Raw genomic sequence first — 19,575 nt, 5'->3', positions numbered from 1 at the left:
TTCTACTTTTCGGAGTTGTCGCTGTTGGTTGTTTGGTATCGATAATTACAGTTGAGCTATGTAGGTCAAGGGAAATCTCTGATTTCTGTGGTTTTGTCAGTGTAGTAGAGTTCTGTGATTTAAAGTTTTTAGGCTATTATTTGTTTTGGTATGAAGCCACATTTTTTTATTGTTGTACATTTAGCTTGTCCCTGCCTTAAACCCACAATTTTCTGTGGTTGTCTCATTAGTTTGATTTTATTTTTGGAGTGAGACATTGTGTCATTTTTCCTTTTGTTCGCATTTGTTGGTCTGTGTATGTAGTGACGTCACTTCGTATATGCTGGAAGTAGCCATTTCCGCCATACTGACGACATCACAGGCCAAAGCGGATGGGTGGAATAAGACACTTCTGTAATGTATTTATCCAACATCAGCAGATGCCCACATTTTTGCCTCACAGTGTTATCTATTTTTACTGTCAATGACATTGTTCTCAGCATAATGGTTTAAAAACAACAACACTATAATTAAAGCCAGACCATTTGAAATTAGTTTCACTAGTTTTTGGTATGAGAATATTACAAATGTTCGACAATTCTATTTTGTGTCCTATTTTAAATGTTTCCTGACACCTCAATTGTCCATTCAGTGTTCCCTTCCTTACAAGACTGATCATAAGTTATCATTTAGTTAACATTAAATAATTTTTTTCACCTTGGCAGCTGAAATATATACCAATAAGTTGCATGTGCTGAAATCTATAAAGGGCAGCTTATTTATAACATCTATTAATACAGCTATTGCTTTTCTAAATATACCTTCTTTCTTACTAAAGAAGATAACCAATAATATTAACACCAAACCACACAAATCAATACTTATTAAGTGATATCAACTCCAAAGAACAGTTTTGTTTTTATACAGAGTTTCTTTCCTGTATGTGTTACCTGCTTAGCTATGAAGGAAAGGCTGTATGAAGTGTTCCTGCCATTTCATTTCTGATACAGTCCTATGTGAGTCACTCAAAATAACTAACAGAACACCAAATACTTTCACTTCAGTTACACCATTATTTCATACCATAAATGTTAATTTGTAATGACCTATCAAAGATCACTACTCTTTTTCCTTACTTTGAAATTGTAATTATTATTATTATTTTCATTTTATATCACACTGAAAAGCTGTTTTCATACTCATCTGGTAATATTTGCAACACACAGGTTGTAAAAGTACGACAACAATCGCTTTAATTCTGTTTCCCCCCTCCCCCCTACTTTAATAGTTTCAATTTTTTCCTGAATGATCATAGTGCACCTTGTCGAAGGATTAAGACTCTTCTTTGGACTGTACTTCAAATCCCACCTCCAATTTTTCTTTTACATCATTAGATCATACATTGACATCTGCAGGAGCATAATCATACAATTCATATGGATTCCAAACAGAATTGTCTAACACAAAATAAGGTAAAATCACTATAATATTTCCCTTTCATTTTTACAATGGATAGGAACTGCAATATTTTTGTCAACCATATGGTGAGTTCTCCTCCCCTCCAGTCCAAAATTAGCCATGTAAGACCACCCATCACTGCAGCAGCTTCCTGTTCCCTGCCAAGTACTTCCCCAAACTTTCTTCTCTTACCTGCATTCCACAAATTGCAATCCGTCAACCATATTTCTGGTGTTTGGTTTTCTGCCTTATGTGAACATTGCTTGATACAGCATAAACAATCACATCATGATGACAGTATATAGCTTTCATTCTACCTCTTTGATCATCTGTCAAGCCTGGAGGTCTAATGATGCCAAGAGACCAAAATGCTGTGGGGTTGAATCCTGGTTGGACAGTACAATATTTCAGTCTGCCTTTAACCTAGCCTTCACCTCTTATGATGTGAAGATTCACTAGTAACTACACATGGTTCATATTCTATGTTGAACTGTAGCTCCCATTTCCCCATTAGGACTACTGGGGTACGGTAGGCACATGTTGCACTAGTAACATCCAATTTAAAGCCCTGAACCAAGTGATTAAGCCACACACATTTATTGTAATAATTTGATCTAATCACAGGGAAACACAAAATACTGAGTACTGCTACCACAAACTTTCACCATCAATACTCCAACTACTACCGTATTCACCTTCACTCCTGCCATGCAGTGAGTATAATCATCCAAGTGATTCTTTTAATTACATCTCTTCTCATTCCTGGCACCAAAATTACTTGGTTTGCAGTCCTGTTCTGTTGACTTCTTGTACTTGCCATTCCTAATGCACATGTGTTCCTTTCACTTTCAAACTTCTTGTTCCTCCACCATGAAATTTTGTTTTCCGCACTGAAATTTTTTTCACGGAAACAGTTTTCATTAAAGCTTGCTCATTTGAAGTCCTCAATTGTTTATAAGTCCCTGTTTACATATCTGATGAAAGATAAGCAATATTCCTTGATCCATCCATCAATTGACTTCTCTGCCCACATTCTGTGCTTTCTACACCCTCATTTCACTGAACTGTACATACTACAAATAGGAATACTGCTAATTTCATGGGCAAGGTAATGTCTGCCACAGCTAAAGAATTTTGTTTCTAAAAAGAAGCTGTATTATTTAATGTAAACGTGAAATGTTACTTAGCAGAAGTACTTGCACGCCGTACCAGAACATGCATGAAAAACAAATATCTCTCTTATCTAAAAAGATGCTGTTACCAAAAGGAACAAAAAACCTAGCTGAGAATCACGCAGCATACACAGCAGAGAGATATTCTCCACAGACACACAAGTTCAACAATATTTTCGAGCCCTTTTCTCTGTCTAAGCTACATACCATTATTTATGGAGACTATACACTCTTCAGCATATTTCAAAAATACTAACTCTCTCCTATAACATAAAAAAATAATATAGGGGAGTTTAGCCTGCAGTCGTACAATACATCAGACAGACAGATCTTATATTGCCATCAATCAATGTCAACAGACCCAAAATTGTTTTTCTGTTAACAGTGATGGGTATGAATCCCACAAACATATTGTTCTAACTAGAAGTTTACATTCTGAGTGAAGACTAAAGTGAGAGTACTCAGCATCCCAATGACGTCATCCTAAGAAGCACTAAATAGAACATAGGTATCGCTTACTTTACATCCAAAATGATACACAGGGTTGAACAACAGTTGGCCAAAACCAATTATTAACACACAGACTTCGCATCAATACTTAGTCTCTGACGATTCGGTTAAAACGTATTAACCTGTCGTCAGGTTCAAGTTTGTAAGATACGTTGGCAAAAATACAATACACTATATATGTTATGCATGCTAACGACAAAGTTAGGAATTAATCATGATACATTGCATTTTGGCATACCTTCTTCGTTATAAGATTTCGTACTTGAATGGCGCCACCATTTTTTACCACCATAGGTAGCCTTCTCGTAACTGTGGCTGCCATAACTAAGCTGATGTTAATTCGAATAGAACAGCTGTCACCGGATAAGATTTCAACTTCGTCTGTATAATAATTTAGTTTTTAAGCCCTTCGACCGGCGTGTATATCAGCTGGGTAAAGGGCATGAAAGTTATCGATATCCGGTCTTATTAAAAAAACAATAGCGACAGTTGCTAATCGATACTATTAATCGACATTGAAGAATTTTATTTTTCTTCGAATGTGTCCTACAATTTAATCGACTTGGAAGGATTTGGTTGTTTTTTGAATGCTTTCTACAGTTTAATTGTATTAAATTCATTGGCGTAATATAACGGAACCGATGAGGTGAACTGAGCGAAATGCAGCGACATGAAATGATGTCAGTGAAGTACATTTAGGAGCTCAAATGCAGTTTATACACTCCTGGAAATTGAAATAAGAACACCGTGAATTCATTGTCCCAGGAAGGGGAAACTTTATTGACACATTCCTGGGGTCAGATACACCACATGATCACACTGACAGAACCACAAGCACATAGACACAGGCAACAGAGCATGCACAATGTCGGCACTAGTACAGAGTATATCCACCTTTCGCAGCAATGCAGGCTGCTATTCTCCCATGGAGACGATCGTAGAGATGCTGGATGTAGTCTTGTGGAACGGCTTGCCATGCCATTTCCACCTGGCGCCTCAGTTGGACCAGCGTTCGTGCTGGACGTGCAGGCAACGTGAGACGACGCTTCATCCAATCCCAAACATGCTCCATGGGGGACAGATCCGGAGATCTTGCTGGCCAGGGTAGTTGACATACACCTTCTAGAGCACGTTGGGTGGCACGGGATACATGCGGACGTGCATTGTCCTGTTGGAACAGCAAGTTCCCTTGCCGGTCTAGGAATGGTAGAACGATGGGTTCGATGACGGTTTGGATGTACCGTGCACTATTCAGTGTCCCCTCGACGATCACCAGTGGTGTACGGCCAGTGTAGGAGATCGCTCCCCACACCATGATGCCGGGTGTTGGCCCTGTGTGCCTCGGTCGTATGCAGTCCTGATTGTGGCGCTCACCTGCACGGCGCCAAACACGCATACGACCATCATTGGCACCAAGGCAGAAGCGACTCTCATCGCTGAAGACGACACGTTTCCATTCGTCCCTCCATTCACACCTGTCGCGACACCACTGGAGGCGGGCTGCACGATGTTGGGGCGTGAGCTTAAGACGGCCTAACGGTGTGCGGGACCGTAGCCCAGCTTCATGGAGACGGTTGCGAATGGTCCTCGCCGATACCCCAGGAGCAACAGTGTCCCTAATTTGCTGGGAAGTGGCGGTGCGGTCCCCTACGGCACTGCGTAGGATCCTACGGTCTTGGCGTGCATCCGTGCGTCGCTGCGGTCCGGTCCTTGGTCGACGGGCACGTGCACCTTCCGCCGACCACTGGCGACAACATCGATGTACTGTGGAGACCTCACGCCACACGTGTTGAGCAATTCGGCGGTACGTCCACCCGGCCTCCCGCGTGCCCACTATACGCCCTCGCTCAAAGTCCGTCAACTGCACATACGGTTCACGTCCACGCTGTCGCGGCATGCTACCAGTGTTAAAGACTGCGATGGAGCTCCGTATGCCACGGCAAACTGGCTGACACTGACGGCGGCGGTGCACAAATGCTGCGCAGCTAGCGCCATTCGACGGCCAACACCGCGGTTCCTGGTGTGTCCGCTGTGCCGTGCGTGTGATCATTGCTTGTACAGCCCTCTCGCAGTGTCCGGAGCACGTATGGTGGGTCTGACACACCGGTGTCAATGTGTTCTTTTTTCCATTTCCAGGAGTGTATATCGTTGCTAGTGAAAAATTGTACGATACCAGGACATGAAACTGGATTTCCCCCTTACTATTGGCAGTCCTGTTAAACACGGAACTACATCAGGACGCTTCGAGGCCTGCATCGTATATCCAGTGTCAGTAATAACACTACAGAAAGACTTATTCCCACAGTTTTGTGAGAATCACATCACTGAGAGGACATTGGCTTATCCTGCCGTACCAGTTGAATTAATTTTCGATGAACTGAAAATAAATGAAATGCGTCAATGGAGATGAAATACTCGTAAAATTGCAGGGTCAGCATTTCTGAAATGAATTCACACATACCGGTATCATATTACATCATTGCGTTCCATTGATTTTATCTGCAGTGATTCATTTAATTTAATTTCAATGTAGTTGTTATACACCCCTATTGCAAAGTAAGCCACGATTGTTCACCAAACGTGTCCATCCCAAATTATACACTGCCAGAAAAAATGGAACACCCTCAAGAACAAGATCATTTTATCGAGGTGAGGTGACAGGTAATTCATCGTTGTAGGAGCATACGATAACGAATTCAGTCCAAATGAAACACACATATCACAGTAAAGATGTCCTCTCACTCGCACCAAGCCACAGTGTACCCCTCTCCCTCACCACTCCACCACTGATGGCAACGCAGGCGTATATTCACACAAGCAAATGATCATAAAGGCGTGTATGGCATCCTGCGATAGATTATCCCGAGTATGTTGCGCCTTTTGTTGCAAATCAGCAATGGTTCTTGCAAGCTTCGGAGAACGAGTAAATTCACGTTTGGATAAATGGAAATGATCGTACCGCGTCAGTGGCCGGGAGTTCCCAGGCGGAAAGGTCGGCCGCCAAGTGCAAGTCTTATTGATGGCAACGTCACATTGGGCGACTTGCCCCTCGACAATGGGGATGAAATGGTGATAAAGGACAGCACAACACCTAGTCCCTGAGGGGAGAAAAATCTCCCACCCCAGCCGGGAACCGAACACAGGCCACCGTGCGAGGCATTCCAACGCGCTGACCGTTCAGCTTTTGAATTCCCGCTTAATCAGGTCCCATACGGGTTCAGCTGGCGAGAGGTCTAGTGATCTTGCTGGCCAGGTAAGATGTTTTACAAGGGGATCGCAACTACTCTTCATCACCGATTTCGTGCAAATTTATGGTACGGGATATATGCAAGGCTTGACCAGAAATGAAAGTAAGAGAAATAGGAGCTCCAGATGTCCAACTGTTTAAAAAATAGTATTTTTGGCGCCGACGGGCAAGGAATGAGCCATTTATGTTAGCGTAGTTTCCACGCAGCAGTTAGTGCAGTGGAAAGAATTCAAAACGGCAATCTGCGGGTCGTGATGTCGAGACCATCTGCGAAAAGGTATTTGTAGATTGTTTAATTTTCAGATTCTAAGTTCCTTATACTGCAAATAAACCGAAATAATGCCGAATATGTTGTATTTACTAATATTTTCGTAAACGGCGTGGAAAGGAGTCGAGAGTTAGTAAACGAATGAGCTCCGCCGCTGTAGCTACCGTTGTCCCCAAGGGCTGATGAGTACATTTTACCTGCAACGGCAACGTAATGTCCGTGTGCAGCTGCCAAGAACTGCTTGAAGGCCGAAATGAAATTAACGGAATACGAAGTACCGGAGGCTATCATTACAATCCTTTCTTGGCAAATTACTTACAGAGGCCTCGTGGACGCTGTAACTACAATAATGTCTTGCAAATTTATTTGCAATCCCGAATATTTCTTTGCCGTTTATGAAAATATTAATAAATACTATGTAGTGAACGTTATTTCGGTTTATTTGCAGTGCAAGTAACGTAAAAATTGAAAATAAAAAATATTCTGCACACGGACTCGACCCGACGACCATCGGATTACCGTACTGAACTTTTTCGACTGTACTAAACGTCTTAATGCCTTATACTTCGCCAGATCTGCGCCAAAAATGCAATTTTTTCGTAACGCTTGGCCATCTGGACTCCCAGTTCTGACACTTTCATTCCTGATGATACCATACATTTGGAGGAATTCGGTGATGAGTATGTGGGCTTCCCTTGTAAGACCACAAAAAGCACGTTGCGTCATAGCAGCCGAATGTCGATATGGATCATTCTGTTGAAAAAGCATATCACAAGTAGATAGGCTGGCCGGGTTCTGGTTCTGGCGTGCTTTGTGTTGTTGCCAGATCTTCTCCAATCCCCCCTCCCACTTCCATACCAAAGTCAATGAAATTGGAATAAAAAAAGTTTAAAGTCCGTCTCCAGGTGTAGCATTATTCTCTTAAAACGAATATTGTATTGACGACACTGAAATCTGCTTGAAAACAGCGAATATAGTACTGAAAGCAATGAAATTAGTACCCGCCATTAAGGACAACATGCTACTTACTAGGAACTCTTCAACCCAGTTGAAATCCGATATAATATTCCATATCTTGCTCATGTCGTGACATCCTGGAACTGTATTTAACCCCGACCTGAAAGCATGAACATGAACTTTATATTCCAATACATACTTGACAACATCAACGAAGAGTAGTTTAAGATATGTCCACCACAGATTGAGTCTCTCCATAGCAATCCATACTGCAGCATAGAAACTGGACAGGTTAACAAGACTTGGACACTTTAAAGTTACTTGATGCAGAACACCTAATGTATGAGGGCACATAATAAGTATCCCATTGCTGCATCTGCGAATGGAATAGGAAAGATAAGATTGATAGTGGTGTGCGATATACTACACAGTGCACTGAACGAAGCCTTGCAGAGTATACATAGTTGCCTTTCCAACGTTTGTAGCTTAGCAGAAGCAGCATGAAAGTCTTTAGTTTGGAATAATACGATAATTTTACATGTTGAGCAGTATGTTAAACTCCAGTCATTCCCCATAACACAGACAGCGATCCAATATCCAGGCGATTTTAAGCGATTCCTCTCATAAATAACTGTTCAACATTGTACATAGGGCACCCAACACCTCCAGTGGAGTTCCTATGTTACTGAAATTCTGTGATTTAACACGATGTGCATTTGTGAATCACTGAGCGCAATGTTTTTGTAAGGAAAATTAACATAGGTACTTGACGGATAGGGTTCACGAGAGTGTATCTATGGTACTGTCTCTTGCCTGACTTCACCGACAGATGCATTCCGTTTTCGAAGAGAATTACCAACGATGTTAAGGTGCGGTTCCTGAATAACTGCTGCAAATAGCACTATATTCGTTGATGATATAAGTTTCAAATCTCTATAAGTCTCGAGGATGGTACTCGTCTCAATTACATGTTTTTCAAACATATTTTGGTTTCAACCATTTCATACAATAAAATCCTAGCTTTTCAAAGTTCGTTACAAGTTGTGCTTACAAAAAACCGACTGTTGTCAATACACCTCTCAGGAACCAATGCGACGAAAGCGAGCTCCTTGATGTTCAAACGTAAACAGTATGCTGCACTTAGATCATGAACAAGAACAGAACAGACCACTAGATCACCACAATCTCTCTCTCTCTCTCTATAAGTGTTGGAAACCACTGAATGAAAACAATCGACTCATTCGGTTGTTATTTTACGTATCGGTTGAATTATTCATTCATTCTTTTGAGTGAAACTATACTCCGTTCATCATAAGAATAAACCTGATGTAAAAAAAAAAAAAAAAAAAAACAAACGCGATGATTGCTCAGAAGCCGTAGCACACATAGACTGGTGTTGTTACGCTCTTGGATGTAGGTCGTACTTATGTATTAGATATATTATTAGTAAGTTACGTTAAATAAAGCTTTAAGATATTCAAATATATTAGCTACCACTTACGTTTTTCTTAATCACGCTTTAATTACCACCAGCCTCTGCACTGTTGTGGTCTGATTTTCGAGATGTTAATACGCAGTATGAAGATGGCTGAGACTGCTTCCTGTTCCGTAGTGAACCACGCGTGTGGAACACGGTTAAAAAGTGCCGAGAAATAGGCTGTTTTTAATGTTTGTCATAAATTTACAGAGCTAATCAAATGGCTCTGAGCACTATGGGACTTAACAGCTGTGGTCATCAGTCCCCTAGAACTTAGAACTACTTAAACCTAACTAACCTAAGGACATCACACACATCCATGTCCGAGGCAGGATTCGAACCTGCGACTGTAGCAGTCGCGCGGTTCCGGACTGCGCGCCTAGAACCGCGAGACCACCGCGGCCTGCCAGAGCTAATCGGCTTTGAAGTTTTCCGAGCAACTCTATTAGGTATAGTTGAGACTTAAGTGCACGTTCGTGCACAGCGGAATCGGTAGCGTAGTATCTTGATAACTCAATTCAGTACCAGTCAGTCGGCTCTCAACCGTGGTAGCGTGCGGAACTATTCGGCACACAGGCCAAGCGCACCGCTCTCGGCGTTGTTTACTTTCGCGCCGCGGTACTCGCGTTATAGTCCACTACTACCGTATCTCGTGGCACATTCTTACCGCCGTGCAACGATCAAAATAACGTTTCAGGCCGAACATCCACGACCAAGAGCTTTTGAAGTTGAACAGTTCATAGGAGAGGATCTGCGTTTGAACCCCGTGGACGTGATCGGAATACATTTTTCCATCACAGGAAGTGTTACAGACATCAAGATGTCGACGAAGCGCTGTGCCCTGAAGTTGTCCAACGACACGCCGCCGGACTAAAATTTAAACACTCTGGTGGACATGTAGGTGCAGTGACAGTGGTCCACGAGGGAATCGGTTTCCGAACTTTGCGTGTGTTTGAGCTACCGTTCGAGGTGCCTCAGGAGGTGGTCATTGCCGCTTTCCAGCTATATGGAAACGTTTGGTGTCACCTCGCGCATAAGTGGCAAACATTTACGATCTACGCAGTGTTAAATGGCGTCCGGCAGATCACGAAGCCCTTCCATGTCACTTCAGGATATGCCTGAAGCACCATCAACGCCATCCACCGCACCACAACACGGCGACGAAACCAGCAAGGCGTCACTCCCAGTGCTCGCACCGGGAACATTCACTCTCAGGACCGTAGAGGACGACCCTGCCCGAACCATGGACGTCGAACTAGATGTCGTGCCGACTGCTGCCTTCACCCAGACGGGTATAGCGTCAGATGATGGGCGACCACATTCTGATCTGGAACAACACATTAGGAAACAGCGGTCGCCCAGGAAGCGCAAGAAATGCCGACGAACACCATCAGATGACGCTCTCCTTCAGATGACCTCGCGAGATGACGACCCGATGTCTGATGGTGACCTTCCATATTGCGTCCAGTCACATGGTACGACCACTCCTGACGCTCCTCCTGTGAAGAATCCTCTCTCAGTCCAGAACGCGAAATCAGTATTGCCAGAACATGAGGACGACCACCAGCATGTCCGAGCGAGAGCATCTCACGGAGGCACTCTGCCGGTAATCACGACCACTGCGGCAGACCCGCTGCGTCATCACCTGCAGGATGCTTCTATCACGCATTCTGCATTAACTGCAAGCGACTGTACACAGCAATATCGTGCCGCCACAATGAATCTTACCACCATCTGAGCCCTTCACACACTGGCCATGTTCTGAGACATCATCTACCCTGTGGGTGTAGATATTGCACTCCTACAGGAGGTGTTCATTTCTGACTTCTAAGTACCCACCAGGTACACCATCTACATTTCTCACGCCTCTGACACTGGTAGTGGCATCGCCATCCTCCCACGTGACGGGCTCCCTGCGGAGGATGTCGCATACCTCCCAACTACACAGGGTATGGCCCTCACCCTATTTAGCGTGCGTACATTCTTCGACGAGGATTTGGCGCTCGATGGAGACTTCAACTTGATATAAGGACCCGCTGACCAACTCCCACAGAATTCACCTTGTACAGCTCTCTCGCTGGTCATCGATCGCCTGCAACTCATTGACACCTGGACAAAGCACCATGGAACCCAACCGGGTTACACATTTTACACCGCTCACTTGTCAAGCCCCATAGACTGTACCTACCTCACCCACCTACTTGCTGCACGACCGCTAAGGTCGCAGGTTCGAATCCTGCCTCGGGCATGGATGTGTGTGATGTCCTTAGGTTAGTTAGGTTTAAGTAGTTCTAAGTTCTAGGGGACTTATGACCACAGCAGTTGAGTCCCATAGTGCTCAGAGCCATTTGAACCACCTACTTGCTGATGGCACCCGACATGCAGAAGTCTGGCCCATGGCCTTTTCAGACCGTGAAGCATACATCTGTGACGTACTCTCGCCTGACAGCGTGTGTGGCACAATGTGGTCTGTGGAAATCCAATGTCGCCAGCCTGACCTTCCCAGACTGTCGCCATATGGTCGAGGAAGCATGGGCACGATAACGCCTATGACTCCACCTTATCTTGGTGGCTCTCCTGCGCAAAGCCGACCATCCATAAAACTTTGATGAGCTATGGTAAGGAAGCCAAGGCATGGCTTGCTAATACAATACACTTTTCTTATTCAATTCTTCGTGACTGTGCGACGATGCCTTTTTCGCCAGCCAGACAGACGGTGGCACACAGAACAAAGGCGCAGATTTCCTTGATCATGAGCCGTCACCTGGAAGGCACAGTAGTCCGATCTTCGACCTCTAATCGTATGCTTCAAGAACATCCATCGATGTACTACCTCCTCCAGGAAAGACAACGAAGATGCAGGGCTCTGATCAATGTCCTCACTGATGCGGAAGGTCACCTGTATGAGACCCAACAAACCATCGGCCACGCTCTCCACAATCATTTCGCCAGATTGTATACAGCTATACCACATTCCGTGGAACTGATCACAGAGGTCGCACGACTTACTAGGAGCACTCTCCTGGTGGAGGTAGCGCATGAATTCCTAGAAGACGTGACCACAGATGAAGGTCGCATGATACGTCACCTACAGCGACCAGACTTCCCTAGGAGGCAACAACAATATCTGTACGGTCCTTTAACGTTACAGGGACATGATAGCCTTTGCTCTTCACCAACGTCTTGCTGGTGCCTTGGCATCACTGAACTTTAGTCAGGCCTTCAACCATGTAGACCACTCCTATATGGGTTTCCCTGGCGGTTTTATCGCAGTCATTTCTCGCCTTTTGAGCAACGCGACCTCCAGAATCATGTACAATGGCCGCCTTACGCCCCCTCTTGTCATAGCTCGATCTGTCCGGCAAGGCTGCTCCCTTTCCACGATTTTATATGCTTTCGTTTTGGAACCCCTACTCCATGGACTGCGCCAACGTTTAGAAGGTATGAAGTTGCATGGGCACCGTTTCTGCTGTATGGCCTACCCGACGACCTCGTTCTTTACCTGTGCAGTGAGGATGAAGTTCGAGCAGCGCTGACAAGGCTGATGACTTACGGCGAAGCGTCGGGCAGCTCCCTCAGCGTGTCCAAAGCGAAGGTCTTACCCATTGGTGAGGGTCTACCAGAGAGAAGCGTCGCCCCCTTTAGCGTCGCCACCGTGGTTCGATGTGTTGGCATTGAATTCACCGCCAATCTCCGTCAATCAACGGCTATTAAAGGTAAGCGTTTGCTGCAGACTACCAGCCTTGCAGATCACCAGCTATGAGCCCTCGACATTATTCAAGACCCCCAATATGTGAACATCTATCATGCCTCCCATATACCACAAGCATACCACGTGGTATCCTGACCCGACATCTGTTGATGGCACTGGGCTCCTTCGTCAGCTCGCGGATGTTATTCAAAGTGCAGTACGACTCTCTTGCACTCCCATGGGACCATGGTGGTGTGGGACTAATACATGTGCCGACCAGAGTCCCGGCACTGTACATCAGCTCCCAACTCAGACTCTGGCATTGTTGCCCACAAAGCCTCACTGGGTTCCTATTCCAAGACCTTGCGCCAGTGTCATTGTCTGCCCAGCTTTGGTCTCAACCATCCCGTCTCCCTTTTATCATATCTGGCAATTTTTCCTGGACTTCAGTTATGTCTACCAGTCTTTACGCCTTACACGGTTGTTACAGATGAAAACAGTTTACCAGGCGTTACAACAATGCCGCTCACCCAACCCCATCGAAATTAAGTATCCCCAGTATGTGTGGCTGCACATATGGAAAGTGGTCCACGCCCACTTTCTCGAATTCGACGTCCAGTCAGTGTGGTATATCACAGTGAATGGCAAACAAGTTAACCGATATCGACTGCATCGCATCCATCAAGCCAACTCGTCACTCTGCAACCGCTGTGGAGTGGACGACACAGATGACCACTGGTTCCACTGTGGTCCAGCGTCCGTTGTCTGGACGCTTGTGCAGCCCATTTTGGCGTTTCTTACACACCAAACACCCGCTCAGATCGACATACACACACTTTTATTCCTGGAATGGACTTTTTACCCCACCACCAGAACTCACTCTGTGAAATGGATCTGTGGCCACACAATCTGCTATCTTTTTAATTCTGGCCATAAGTCAGTACCAGGGTATTGGAATTATCTCAGTGAACGACACTGCATCCTAACACGCAACCCACACTATCAGCAGTACTTCTCTAATTTCTTAGGGAGCACCTTTAACGATCCACCTCGCAGGTGGAACGTCCAAGCCATGAGAGCTGAAAACTGATCTGAACCTTTCCGAACCGAAGAGAACCAATAACTGAATCTAATCCCACTCAACGAGAAGATACGTTTGGGCTTGCTGGCTGACGCAGTATCCATTACTCAAAGCGCCCACATCTAGCAGAAAAAACAATAAAAAAATGTAAAACATACATACATACACACACACACACACACACACACACACACATATATATATATATATATATATATATATATATATATATATATATATATATATATATATATAAAATAAAAAATTATTAAAAAAATAAAAACTAATTATGTTAAATTTTCATAGCTGCCCTATGGTTTCCTTTCCTTTATCCTTTCTCGCCTCCTCATACTCTACGTTAGTCTTACTGGGATAGGGGCCAACGCCTGATGTGGTGGTTTATTTTTCTTTTTTAAAAGTGGCGGTGGCAATTTTCCTGCCTTATTTTTAAACGATCTTTATACTCCCCAGGGGAGATAAAGAGGAAAAAGGTGGGTTAGCTGTAAAAAAAAGAAAGAAAAGAGGGTTAGCTACACCCTGTAAAAAAAATAAAATCTCGCCCAAGTTAATCTTTTTTCACGTTCAATTTTAATTACCTACATCTTGTAATTGTAAAATTCATCATCGTTTATTTATGAATAATGCATGTCTTCTTGTGTTTAATTACACATTACCCGCGAAATTCCTGTCTTCATGTCAACTATAAAGTCTCAGTTATCGATATTTTATGAAAGACTGTTAATAAAGGCTGCTTAAACTAAGAAAACGTAACAGTTTAATTTTTTAAGGCAAAAATGAAATACAAAGTACTCTTTATTTGGACTATGTCTATTGATTTATACCACAGATGTAGATATGTGTAGTAGAAACATGAAAAACAACCATTTTCACAGCATCGAGCAATCCACAAATAAATGCACTTTTACATCTGCCACTGTATCATTACAATATGAACCCAACAGAACAGATATGAAGCCACGTTAAGGGATCTGGCCCGAGAAATAATAAGACTGTTAAGCTGTCAGTTGTACTGGAACTAACGCACGCACCCTTTTCACATGTCACTGCCTAACGTTGGCGGGATATAGAACGGCACGTCATAAAAGAGGAGGAGAAAATGCAGCACCTGGGTGGCTACGTGGATTCTGTTGTTGATCGACTCGTTAGCAACGTAGCAGATGACAGTTCCAGTACTCACATGTATTTCTCGGATTCGGATAAGGAAGGAGCTAAGAGACTACGAGACGACTGGCTGTAACTAATACCTTCAATGGCCTCAGTATTCAACAATACTGTGAAATCCCTGCAGTATGCATTTGCATCACACATAGCTCGCTCAGAAAAATTAACCTCTGTTTGAGTTAGGAATTTTCATCACTCTTGTTTGTAATTAGAATACTACGTCAGGTGAGAATGAAAGCATTTTATACTTTCCGTCTGGTCACCTTGGTGGGGAGGCTTGCGTACCTCAGCGATAAAGATAGCCGTAATGTAGGTGCAACCACAATGGAGGGGTATCTGTTGAGAGGCCAGACAAACGTGTGGTTCCTGAAGAGGGGCAGCAGCCTTTTTAGTAGTTGCAGGGACAACAGTCGGGATGATTGACTTATAACATTATGCAAAACTGCCTTGCTGTGCTGGTACTGCGAACGGCTGAAAGCAAGGGGAAACTACAGCCGTAATTTTTCCCGAGGACATGCAGCTCTACTGTATGGTTAAATGATGATGGAATCCTCTTAGGTAAAATATTCCAGAGGTAAGATAATCCCCGATTGGATCTCTTAGCGCGGACTACTCAGGACGACATCGTTATCAGGAGAAAGAAAACTGGCGTTCTATGGATTGGAGCATGGAATGTCAGATTCCTTAATCGGGCAGGTAGGTTAGAAAATTTAAAAAATGGAAGTGGATAGGTTAAAGTTAGATATAATGGGAATTAGCAAAGTTTGGTGGCAGGAGGAACGAGACTTCTGGTCAGGTGAATACAGGGTTATAAATACAAAATCGAATAGGGCTAACGCAGGTGTAGGTTTAATAATGAATAAAAAAATAGGAGTGAGGGTAAGCTACTGCTAAAAGCATAGTGAACGCATTATTGTAGCCAAGATAGATACACAGCCCACACCTACCACAGTAGTACAAGTTTATTTGACAACTAACTCCGCAGATGATGAAGAGATTGAAGACATCTATGATGCAATAAAAGAAATCATTCAGATAGTTAAGGGAGACGAAAATTGAATAGTCATGGGGAGTGTTAGAGCAATGTGCATTCTACGCCAAAGTACTTTTATCCAAGATGGCGGCGAGACGACTCCAACATGGCGGCCGTGACGTCATCCAAGATGTCGGCTTTTGGGGGGAAGTGCCACGCCCCCTCCCTTCCCCTCACCTAGAAAAATGGCGGGAAGTTCAAATTCCAACAGGATAATGCATCACACCACGGTCATCTCCGTTAACCTAAGAAAATCGCGGTAACATTGGTCACTTGGGCTACCCCCACTAACATAAGTCACCCGACCGACACCTCTTCCTAGGAAATGGCGCTAAGTTTGGTGGTAAACATAGGTCATTTTGCGTATTTCTACTAAGCTAAGAAAATGGGGCGAAAGAATGGACACTCGGACCAACCTCAGTCAGCTGACCGCCACCTCCTCCTAAGGATTCGTGGGTAAACAACTCGACCAGTGCTGGACATAAGTCTTTATTTTACATGCACCAGTCTTTGTTTAAACAATGAGAGGCACTACCACCATCCAGTGTGGTCGCCAAGGGATCTGGACTCCAACTGACCTAGTGCACAGTACTGTCACGACAGGGCGCTGTAATCCATGACGTAGTCCAAGATGGCGGGGCAAAATAGCGACAGACAGTGTCCCCACCAAGAGATCTAGAGTCCAACTGACCGAGTACACAGTTTTGCCACCAGAAGGTGCTGTCATCCCTCCTGTGACGTAATCCAAGATGGTGGTCTGGAGGGGGAAAATGGCGCAAAAATGACTCAGCCTGTGCTGGGCTGCTGGAGAGCGTAAGGAAGGAGTGTACTTTATTTATTTTGGAACAATTTATTTAGGGATAGAGTATATTTATCACACTGATACAAAACACATGCTTGGGGTCACAATACACAGTCTGCAGACCTGTAAACTACTCCTAAATAACGCTCTGCAGACACGCAAACAACTCCTAACTTACCGAAATAGTTTCAGTACAGACCTGAAAACTGCTCTTAAATAATGCAGCACAGTGATGTGTAGACACGTTCAGTACTCGTAAACTATCCAAATAGCTCATAGCACAGCCTACAGACCCGCTCGCAAAATAATGTGACAGACACGTGCAGACACTACCCGCCGACCCCTGTCCATTGGACCGCACATGCTCCCAGAAGACAAGATGCACCAACAGCCACGCGAAGTGACGCGGCCATCACCTGTCAAACCACACACAGGTGTCCGTTCAGGTCCCACACGCATGAGGTGGCGGCATCCCTTTCGTACTCAACACCTGAGAAATTCCTATCGAAATACGTGTTCACCTAGGCGCTGTTGATGATGCGACCAGGCGGGAACAAAGACCTATATACAAAGCGCAGACGCTCCAAGGTGGGCTATGTGTGCGTGTTCACCACTGCTGGCATGAACCCTCCCTCTACCCGCGGTCCGACGAAGAGCTTATTGCCGAGCGACGCTGCAGAAATCTGTTCCAGAATAGCACAAGCTGCTTTCTCCCTAGCAATTGTAATGGACCATGCGTGACATGTGGCTGATACATCACTGCGTTTAGCTACATACCATCGCAAGCATATCTAGCAATATTCTTAATGTTATACTGAAGCCACATGGCTATCTAAAATAATAACCAAGTCGAACTCTAGTAAACTGCATAGTGTCCCAGAAATACTTAATGTGCGCTTTTGTAGGAGTTTTCGAGATATCTCAGCTTGTATGCATGGAAATTCTTTCCCTAACAGAACCTGTTTACGAAAATAACATCGAATTCACTCTTCCCAGCGGTCCTAATGTGATACCCTTTCTGCTCTCAAGACATGTAAACATCCTCACCACTATGCAGAGGCTCCTATACCCCACCACAAAGGATGTCTTGTGAATGAGTTTAGCTTATGATTGGCTCTTATCTAATTTACCCGCCGAGTTACTGATGCCGCTAGTATCGAAGCATCATCCACCTTTTCTTTCTTTCTGCAGACGAGACTTTCAGTGGTAAAATTATTTTGCTAAAGTTCATTGACAGTTAAACCCGCAAAGTTGTCTACAGATCATCAAATACACTCCTGGAAATTGAAATAAGAACACCGTGAATTCATTGTCCCAGGAAGGGGAAACTTTATTGACACATTCCTGGGGTCAGATACATCACATGATCACACTGACAGAACCACAGGCACGTAGACACAGGCAACAGAGCATGCACAATGTCGGCACTAGTACAGTGTATATCCACCTTTCGCAGCAATACAGGCTGCTATTCTCCCATGGAGACGATCGTAGAGATGCTGGTTGTAGTCCTGTGGAACGGCTTGCCATGCCATTTCCACCTGGCGCCTCAGTTGGACCAGCGTTCGTGCTGGACGTGCAGACCGCGTGAGACGACGCTTCATCCAGTCCCAAACATGCTCAATGGGGGACAGATCCGGAGATCTTGCTGGCCAGGGTAGTTGACATACACCTTCTAGAGCACGTTGGGTGGCACGGGATACATGCGGACGTGCATTGTCCTGTTGGAACAGCAAGTTCCCTTGCCGGTCTAGGAATGGTAGAACGATGGGTTCGATGACGGTTTGGATGTACCGTGCACTATTCAGTGTCCCCTCGACGATCACCAGTGGTGTACGGCCAGTGTAGGAGATCGCTCCCCACACCATGATGCCGGGTGTTGGCCCTGTGTGCCTCGGTCGTATGCAGTCCTGATTGTGGCGCTCACCTGCACGGCGCCAAACACGCATACGACCATCATTGGCACCAAGGCAGAAGCGACTCTCATCGCTGAAGACGACACGTCTCCATTCGTCCCTCCATTCACGCCTGTCGCGACACCACTGGAGGTGGGCTGCACGATGTAGGGGCGTGAGCGGAAGACGGCCTAACGGTTTGCGGGACCGTAGCCCAGCTTCATGGAGACGGTTGCGAATGGTCCTCGCCGATACCCCAGGAGCAACAGTGTCCCTAATTTGCTGGGAAGTGGCGGTGTGGTCCCCTACGGCACTGCGTAGGATCCTACGGTCTTGGCGTGCATCCGTGCGTTGCTGCGGTTCGGTCCCAGGTCGACGGGCACGTCCACCTTCCGCCGACCACTGGTGACAACATCGATGTACTGTGGAGACCTCACGCCACACGTGTTGAGCAATTCGGCGGTACGTCCACCCGGCCTCCCGCATGCCCACTATACGCCCTCGCTCAAAGTCCGTCAACTGCACATACGGTTCACGTCCACGCTGTCGCGGCATGCTACCAGTGTTAAAGACTGCGATGGAGCTCCGTATGCCACGGCAAACTGGCTGACACTGACGGCGGCGGTGCACAAATGCTGCGCAGCTAGCGCCATTCGACGGCCAACACCGCGGTTCTTGGTGTGTCCACTGTGCCGTGCGTGTGATCATTGCTTGTACAGCCCTCTCGCAGTGTCCGGAGCAAGTATGGTGGGTCTGACTCACTGGTGTCAGTGTGTTCTTTTTTCCATTTCCAGGAGTGTACATACTAGACTCACAAGAATAT

General features: G+C 45.1%; 1 protein-coding gene across 3 annotated transcripts in view; it reads right to left on the bottom strand.

Annotated features, from left to right (window-relative positions):
* Positions 1-3,593, bottom strand: part of LOC124723239 (isocitrate dehydrogenase [NAD] subunit gamma, mitochondrial) — a 123,089-nt gene extending 119,496 nt beyond the window's left edge. For all 3 annotated transcript variants that reach the window (XR_007006552.1, XM_047248435.1, XM_047248436.1), the window contains exon 1: positions 3,358-3,593. Coding sequence is in view for 2 of the 3 variants with exons in the window: in XM_047248435.1 (XP_047104391.1) it covers positions 3,358-3,441 (84 nt within the window). In the remaining variant the exon portion in view is untranslated. The remainder of the gene's footprint in view (positions 1-3,357) is intronic.
* Between the last annotated feature and the right edge of the window lie 15,982 nt (positions 3,594-19,575).

The sequence above is a fragment of the Schistocerca piceifrons genome, chromosome X (genome assembly GCF_021461385.2).
Source record: "Schistocerca piceifrons isolate TAMUIC-IGC-003096 chromosome X, iqSchPice1.1, whole genome shotgun sequence".
In the NCBI taxonomy this organism is placed as follows: Eukaryota; Metazoa; Arthropoda; class Insecta; order Orthoptera; family Acrididae; genus Schistocerca; species Schistocerca piceifrons.
The sequence above is the reverse complement of the archived record's forward strand: the minus strand, read 5'-3'. Positions and strand labels throughout refer to the sequence as shown.